The following is a 9,479-nucleotide window of genomic DNA, read 5'->3' on the forward strand; positions in this document are numbered from 1 at the left end:
CGTTTCAATCCCTTTCAGGTCTTTTCCAATCTAAGAGGACCAAAAACTAGTTAATGAGTTGCACCAAAACATGTCCATTATTTTTTAAGAAAAGGTTTTATCTAAAGTATGATTTATAAGTTAAATTAAATATTTTCAAATAAATATATTAAAAAATAATATGTATTGAATGTTAGCTATAAAAACATGATTTATTAATAAACCAATTGTTAACATGATTCATATCATAAAACTGCTCTTTAAAAAAAATGGTGTTTGTTGTAGTACTTAAGCCAGATTAGGGTGTGTGGTACCTAAAATGTGTTGGTTCAATAATAAAGATACATGTATCGATTAAAATTTTGATTTTGTTATATTATAATAATGCAATGTTCCATTCTTAGGGACATGAAATATGCGAGTTGTGTTTTTTGAGCTTTGTTCATCCATTAACCATGATAATTTTACGCGCATCTCCAACATCATTATTTGTTTCCATTATTCGTCCATTTTTCATTAAAAATGAATTTCATAAGATAAAGTCAATTGACAAGTAAAGTAAAATCTAAAAATGTAGTATTTACCTTGAATAATATGATAATAATCTATTAAATCACCTAATCTGGACACCACACCCAAAAAAAATTCAGGGTACCAGCGAGTTTAAAAAAAAATATCAGCAGAAAGAAAAATTGACTTTGTTGCAAATAACATTTATTGCTTTGCAAAAAAAAAAACATTTATTGCATATGATGACAGGCTCTGGTGATAGTGGGTCAAAAAGACAAACCCCTTCCTCTATATAAGGAAGTTCCCAAGGTAAAGGTTGTCAACATGCAATAGCTTCAATATTATCTCTTCATTTTAATTAGAATACTTCAGTCAAGAAATCTACTATTATTCTACTTGCAACTTCAAGCTAGCTAGAACTACTACCTAGCTCAACCACCATAGGAGATCAATGGAGAATAGCAGATTCGATGCAAAGAAACCCGGGGAGGTCAATGATGAGATGAAATGGGTTCATGATTCTTCATTGGATCACAAAGGCAGAGTTCCTCTCCGAGCTTCAACTGGTTCCTGGAAAGCTTCTTTTTTCATTATTGGTAAGGAATACTATACCTCTGCATGCTAAACCCAAAGTTAAATAATCCTTCATAAGGGTTTGAGAACAATTTCGATCTTTGTTTACATTAACCTTAAACCCTAAATCTTAAATAATCTTTCCAATTATTAGTTCCTGCAATCCAAATTTTCTCCATCGGCTTTTTTTTTATCAATTTTATTCAATTTTGTGCATTGAGAAAATTTTGAGTCACAACTTAAAAGGCTCTTTCTGCAAACTTCAGCACAAAAGAAATATATTGCAAACAATACTAAATGTTAGTAGTGATAACATGATTTATGAGTGGGTCAATCCACCATAGACTCACACGCACCTATGAGTTAAAAACATCCTTCATCGAAGAATATTATTTAAACCTAAGGCAGTGCAACTGAAACTGATCAATAACATATATACCAGCTAAACATTTCGGAAACAAGTTTGTTCTATCTCACCTTATTTTAATGTTGTTTTATTTATCCTTTTCAATTTTACCTTGCTTTTACTGTTTTCTTTATTTACCAATATAATGTATTCCTAAGCTTTTGATATCTGTTGTTATTCTTACATGAATATTCCCAGCCAATAATATGGATTAAGAAATGATAATGCTTTTTATCTTTTCTGATACCTTTTAACTAAACACCACAAATCCACAATTAAAACAATTAGCTAGTATCCTTTCTAGCCTCATTCCAACTAACGAGCCAGGTTTATCTATTTACCAAAAAGAAAATTAAAAGAAACTTGCTAGATTTATATGGTAGTAGAATATATACCTTTGCTTTTGATTCACGAAAGTGGAGCGCACTTAGTTTTATAAGACCTCTGTCATGTCATTTGGAAGTTCAAATTGACCCACACAAAAACTATCTAGAGGTTTCATACACTTAGCACTAAATGCATAGTCAAGTGTCAAATAAAAGTAATTAATGGCAAAATTTCAGTGAATTGAATGACACCTACGATTTTGTGAGAGTTTAGACCACCTACTTTAAAACTTATAAAAAATTAAACTCTTGCAATTTATGACAATCTATATGATACCGTCACAAACTATAAATATTACAAGTATTTATAAATTATGTGGTTCATGAATCGCGACCAAATAGTGAAACGGTCAAGGGCAGTAGGACCATGAAAGCGGTGGGTCACCTCCAAGTATACATATTCTAGAAGCATTAGTGGTGACAAATGGTATCAGCCACACAAATTAAGTCTTATATGTATATTTACTGCTACTAATGAATTTCCTTTCTGATATGCCTCATTCTCTTATTATCGGATAATGAAAGAAACTGATATCAGTGGGACATAAATATAACAAGAAAACGCCCTTTTTTCCTCTCTTTTTTATATATTAAATTTGTTTACCAAAAAAAACACACAAAAAAGTTTTTGTTTTTTAAGCCAAACTTATATTGAAAAGAAGTACAAGGGGTGCTCCAACCCTATAAAAAAGATAACAAAGAGAAAGAAAAGAGTTATGATATATACACACCTCTCCACTTCTCTTCCACCTCCATTCTATTTATTTCTCTCTTCTTCCCTCCTCTCTTCCTACAAAATTCCTAGAAAAGTCTTTATAAGACAAGGCTACACTTCGAGGAAAAGCGAAGAGCCCCAAACTGATATAATACTCCCACGCTCCAATCCACAGCCAAGACACTAACCAGATCAGCAACAAAAGCAAACTCTGCCAAGACCCCAAAAGTTCCAGCATTGCCAGAGAAACACTCATCAATTTGCATAAACCTTCACAATTGGACAACTGCCAACCCCAAAACAAATCCAGAACAAGAAACCGATCCCACCCCACAACCTACAGCCCAATAATACAATTTAGAGGAGACAACGACCAAGCAGCAAAAGAGTAGGGAAAGCCCGCAACATTAACTTTGATCCAATGCCAAGACCGACGCTGCACCAATTCAACATCTGTCTCTACATCAGCAGTGCCATCTCTAAAAATTAACTCATTCCTTACCAGCGTGAGTTGGGTTTGGAGCCCCACCCCTTAGGCTTTGCACCCCACTAAAACAGATACGAAATTTAAATTTCCATATCAATACGGAAAATAAAATTCCGTATCTATTTTAGTATATAATGAATTGTTGAAAATGTGACACGCATACTTAAATACAGTACGGAATTTTAAGTTCCGTATTCAATATGGAGAATACGGAACTTTAAATTCCGTATTTGATAAAGTGGGGTGCCAAGCCCCATAAGTGGGGTGCCAAACCCAACTCCCCTTACCAGCCAAAGGGACCAAACAATTGACATCCAGAACACACAAAAAAGTAACTTCACCAGATATATAGGAAGAGATTTGACCTTCACATTCAACTATTTAATACAACTAATTAATACATAATGGTCGTATTCTACATGGCTATTTATGGCTATTTATAATGGAGTATATAGGAAGAGAATTGACCTTCACATTCAACTATTTAATACAACTAATTAATACATAATGGTCGTATTCTACATGGCTATTCATGGCTATTTATAGTGAGTGATGAATTGGTGCAATAGGTGGTGTAATCCAACAGGTCCAATTAAAGTAAGAAGTGATGCGTGGGACACCTCAAAAACATTTTGATGAATTCTCAGTGTAAAACTTTTTTAGAATTTAATTTGAGATTAATGGATATGTACAGTGAGTGAGTGTAAAAAAGTTTTACACTGACGTCCAATAATATTATGTCACATAGGACTAATTGTTTATAAATCTTTTTAATTATAATTAGTAAATTAATAAATTGTTGATGTGGCAGAAATCAATTAGGTGCATGTGTAAAACAAATTTACACGGTTAGTGCACCTCCAATTTTCTCATTTAATTTTTATGCATTATCAGTGTAAAACTTTTTATACGGACATTCAATTATTTAATGTCATAAATTGAAAAATGGTTACATTTTTTATTTAAATTAAATTAAATGTTTATTTTTTATATGACGACAAATCATTAAATATCTGTGTACAAAAAAATTATACAAAAAATACATATAAATTAAATATTTATTTGTATCCAAAAATCAGTAACATAAATATTGAGCTAAAATTTATTGATCTCAAACCCAAATGACATTGGTCAAAATTGATTTGGCCAAGCTTTTTACGCTTTTAATATTTTAATGTAACCACAAATATTTACTCATTAAATAAAATTTCAATCCTAAGTTATACAAATTAAAATATATGATTTTTCATTGTTATAATTTATCCTCCTATTTGAATTTTTATATTTTCAGATAAAAAATATGATCATTTAATATCAGTTAAAAAATAACATTTTTTATTCTTGTTTATAGCCATTGAGTTCAGTGAGAGGTTGAGCTACTTTGGAATAGCAACTAGCTTGGTCCTTTACCTCACAAAAGTTCTTCATCAAGATCTTAAGACTGCAGTTAAGAATGTGAACTACTGGGCTGGAGTCACCACTTTGATGCCTCTATTTGGAGGATTCTTAGCCGATTCATACTTGGGCCGCTACAACACTGTGATTGCATCATGCATTGTTTATCTCATGGTAATAATCTCAATCACCATTCTATTACAACATTTAGTCATATTTGGGAAATCTTTCAACCTTGTGTTTGGATGAAATTAGCAAAAGTAATTCTAATAAAATTGTGTGCGGTGAATTTCAGTTAAAATAATGTAATATATGTACTGATTTATTTATAGAAAATCTGATTTTATAGGGTAATGTTATGAAATTCAACTTTTAAAATCTCGGAATTTATTATATTTAACGCATAAGCTACTCTCTCTAGCTTCGAGTTGAATTGATTTTAAGGCTGAAATCAATCCTCTAAAATGACTTCCCAACATCTATATTTTCATTTAGAATTGAATTTATTCTAACATAATTGATTATGAGGTTTCCGAACGGATAGCCAAACAGACTGTAGTGATTTTAACATCAGAACAATTTTGAGGGGAAGTTTCTCCAAGTAGCTTCTAGTTCTAGAATTAAGTATGACCAAATACAAGTCCAAACATGTTATTTGTAACATTACCTCTATTAATTTGGCACTTCATTAAGATAGCTAATTAACTTGGAAATCACTTGTTTTGCAGGGTTTGGTCCTCCTTTCTTTGTCATGGTTCTTACCAGGTTTAAAGCCATGTGAACACACTAATATGTGTATTGAACCTAGGAAAATTCATGAAGTATTCTTTTTCCTAGCCATCTATTTAATATCCATAGGAACTGGAGGGCACAAACCTTCCTTGGAGAGCTTTGGAGCTGATCAATTTGATGATAATCATGTTGAAGAGAGAAGGCAGAAAATGTCCTACTTCAATTGGTGGAACTGTGGACTCTGCAGTGGACTCATTCTAGGTGTGACCCTGATTGTTTATGTGCAAGATCATGTTAACTGGGGTGCTGCTGATCTCATCCTCACAGGGGTCATGGCTTTCTCATTGCTCATCTTTGTCATAGGAAGGCCTTCTTATCGTTATAGGGCACCAACTGGGAGCCCCTTCACTCCAATGTTGCAGGTTCTTGTTGCTGCTATTTCCAAGAGAAAGGTTCCCTACCCTTCCAACCTTTCTCAATTTCATGAAGTTTCCAAATCTGAGGTTGCCAATGGAAGGTTTCTTGCTCACACTGAGAAACTCAAGTAAGTAGTAAGACCATGGTAGCAATTTTAGACACATTTCCATTAATGAAGTCTTAGACAAAATATTGTTGATGCGGCTGCAATTGCGCTTGCGGTTGTGGATTGTAGCCACAATTGTAGTTGCATACCTCAATTTAAAACAAGAATTAAGTTATTACATGGTGAAATAAAGGTTAATTTATAACATGTTTGGAATTCCGATCAGTTTCGGTTTTCTCAATCAATTGAATTCTGACATTAGAAGCTACTCACATAAGATTCTCCGCTGTTTTGATTTTGGCTATAGAATCAACTTTACAAATACTTAATATGCACTGTAGAATCAATTTTACAAACACTTAATATACACTATAGAATCAAACAGGCGCTTAGAGGTATGCAAATTAATTGATAGCATATTTTGTTACAGATTTCTTGACAAGGCAGCAATTCTTGAAAATGAAGGAAACTTAGCAGAGAAACAGAGTCCCTGGAGACTCACAACACTGACTAGAGTTGAAGAAATGAAGCTGATCATCAACATGATCCCCATTTGGGTATTTACATTACCATTTGGAATTTGTGCTGCACAAACATCCACTTTCTTCATCAAACAAGGAGTCATCATGGACAGAAAGATAGGGAACAATGGGTTTGAGATTCCTCCAGCTTCAATTTACACTCTTGCCGCCATTGGTATGATATCTTCTGTAGCCATCTATGACAAGGTCCTTGTACCCTTGTTCCGAAGGCTAAGCGGAAACGAAAGAGGAATCAACATCCTTCAGAGGATCGGTTTCGGAATGTTTTTCTCAGTGATTACAATGATAGTAGCAGCTGTGGTAGAGAGAAAGAGGCTTGATGTGGTTGAGAGGAATCCCTTAAAAGGTTCACTTTCAATGAGTGTGTTTTGGTTGGCTCCACAGTTTGTGATTATTGGTGTTGGTGATGGGTTTGCCCTTGTGGGGTTGCAAGAGTATTTCTATGACCAAGTGCCAGACTCAATGAGAAGCCTAGGAATAGCACTTTACTTGAGTGTGCTTGGGGCTGCAAATTTTCTCAGCAGTTTGGTGATAACAGTTATTGATCATGTGACTGGTAAGACTGGGAAAAGTTGGATTGGTAAGGATTTGAACAGTAGCAGATTGGACAAATTCTATTGGCTACTCGCGGTGATGACCACATTGAACTTGTTCATGTATGTGTTCTTTGCTAGGAAGTATTCTTATAAGAATGTGCAGAAGGTTGGAGTGGCTGATTGTTATGAAGAGAAAACTGATGGTGGTGGAGCAGAGACAAAGGTTTAAATTAGTTCAGTTTAGTTCTATGTATCTTAAATTACTAAGATTTTTCATTTTCCTCCTGTGGCTGTGATTGTGAAAACTGAAAATTTATGTTTGCAGTAGCAAAGTCACTATTATATTTTTATTGCCCTTTTATCCTTATATTTCCATCCACATGAAGGTTGTTGTTAATCATGTGTTTGTTACTTTGCTTTGAGTTTTGATGAATAATCTTTGTATATTATTGATCGCTTATGATCCAAACCAAGAGATTTTATTCTGTTCATGCCATATACCTGTAATATGACAAGAAAATTATGTATATTATCATTTCAAAAGGTGCTGCATACCTTTTCGTACTATCTCATATTTTAGCAAGTTCTGCATTGTTTCTTGTAGAAGTGTGATAACTCAATAAATTGCAATGCAATGACATAACAATCATACCTCTACTTGGATTATAATTTGCAAGAGGATGGTTTGACTAATAGAAAATTCATCTTTCCCCTACTTATTACATAACTACTAAGGAAGATACATAAATATCAATTGTCTCTGAAATATGAAAAGGAAAATATCTTTGACAAATGGCTTAATTGCACTTTTGGTCCCCCAACTTTGGCCTTCCTGTGAAAATCATCCTCAAACTTCAAAATTAGCAAAAAACGTCCCTAACGTTTACACCCGGTTGCAAAATTGGTTTTCCGTCTAACTTCCGTCAAAAATCTAACAGATTGCTGACGTGGTATTATTTAATAATATTTTAATTGAAAAATATTAATAATTTAATTAAGAAATATAATTTTTTATTTTTGGGACTAGTGACGGAGATAATCCGTCACAATTCAACCTCAACCCCCCTACCGCTCCCTCTCATCCAACTCCAACCACAACCTAACATTCATCTTCTTGGTTTGGTGCATAAATGTTTTCTGCAATTCTCCTTCCATTGCAGAATGTTGCTTTCTGCAATCATTAAAAAAAAAAATACAAGAAGTCAAGAACAGAGGAGGATGAAGATAAGCTAGGGCAGGTTCATGAACAGCAGGTAGGTCCTGGGAAAAAAAGACAAGAAATAATTTCCTTCTTACCCAGCTCTCTCTCTCTCTCATCTTCTAACTTTGGGGTCTAGATCCGATTTTTGCTTGTCCCTCACAACACCTAAACCAGAACAGATAAGGATGAAGGAGGCAAGGCAAGCCATCCAAATCCAATCCCATCAACACCACCATCTCCCATCGGACCAGATCTTCCTCTGGGTTTCTTCATCTCAGAATCAGACCATGTTTCTTCATCTGGTTTCTTCTCCATTGTGGCCTCATCCTCCACTACCAAGCCAAGGGGCCGCCGTCACCACCCACTCCATATCCTCCTTCCCGACCTGTATCACGCGTTACCATCATCGTTTCCCTTGATCTGTGCGCCGCCGCCGCCGCCACCTCCTCTAGGTCTGCGTCATCTCTCTCTCTCTCTCTCTCTCTCTCTCTCTCTCTCTCTCTGTTTCTGGAGCTTCGCAATCACATGCGCCGCCCCTCGCGATCCTTTCTCGGACCACCGCGGTCAGCGCCACTGTTATCGCAGTGGTAAGAGTGGTTGGGGAGGGAGCCAGAGGTGGCGGCGTTCCTCAGATTGGTTCTGGTCTGTTAGGGTTTTGGGAGAGGATGGAGAGAGAGGATTATGGCTTAATATTTTAATTTTTTGGTACATGGCTAAATATTTTAATTAAAGAATATTAATAAATTATTTTTTCAGTTAAAATTAATTTAGAAATGCCATGTCACCATTTTCAGTTAGATTTTGGACGGAAGTTGGACGGAAAACCAATTTTGCAACCGGGTGTAAACGTTAGGGACGTTTTTTGCTAATTTTGAAGTTTGGGGACGATTTTCGCAGGAAGGCCAAAGTTGGGGGACCAAAAGTGCAATTAAGCCTTGACAAATATCATCTTTCCCCTACGTATTATAATGTGATTGGGCTGCTAAATGGCCAAACGGAGATCAACGCTGCCTTGTGAGGGATTTTTCTGACCACTGTCCCATTCTTTTCCAAACATCCTTTGTGAATTGGGGTCCTAAACCATTCAAAATCCTTAATTGTTGGTTTTTGGATCCCCGATTTACCAATTTTGTTTCAAAAGAATGGGATAATTTTAATTTTGCAGGTACGTGTGCGTTCGTGTTGAAGGAGAAAATGAAGGGAACCAAAGCTAGCCTTCAAACCTGGAACAAGGAAATTTTTGGTGATATATGTAACACCCCACTTTTCGTTATTAGGTTATTTATTATTTTAATACACTAGAAGGCCCCTGTAATTGTAAAGGGAATCAAATCCAGGGCCTAGAAAATTTTTGCATCAAATTAGGTCCCTAGAAATTTTTTTTTAATTCAATTAAGGCCAAAGTGTGCCAGCCCTCAATTTTGTCCCAGTCATCAATTCCACGTGGCTTTTATTTTTATTTTTTAATTAAAAAAATAATAAAAAATTATTTTT

At 34.9% G+C, this 9,479-nt stretch overlaps 1 protein-coding gene across 1 annotated transcript; it reads left to right on the forward strand.

Annotated features, from left to right (window-relative positions):
- Window positions 1–800: 800 nt before the first annotated feature.
- Window positions 801–7,269, forward strand: LOC130749586 (protein NRT1/ PTR FAMILY 5.6-like). Its single transcript, XM_057602965.1, has 4 exons — window positions 801–1,085; window positions 4,408–4,625; window positions 5,180–5,727; window positions 6,137–7,269. The coding sequence occupies exons 1-4, from the start codon at window positions 941–943 to the stop codon at window positions 7,011–7,013; spliced, it is 1,788 nt and encodes a 595-aa protein (XP_057458948.1). The 5' UTR covers window positions 801–940; the 3' UTR covers window positions 7,014–7,269.
- The last annotated feature ends 2,210 nt before the right edge of the window (window positions 7,270–9,479 follow it).

The sequence above is a fragment of the Lotus japonicus genome, chromosome 3, assembly GCF_012489685.1.
Source record: "Lotus japonicus ecotype B-129 chromosome 3, LjGifu_v1.2".
NCBI lineage: Eukaryota > Viridiplantae > Streptophyta > Magnoliopsida > Fabales > Fabaceae > Lotus > Lotus japonicus.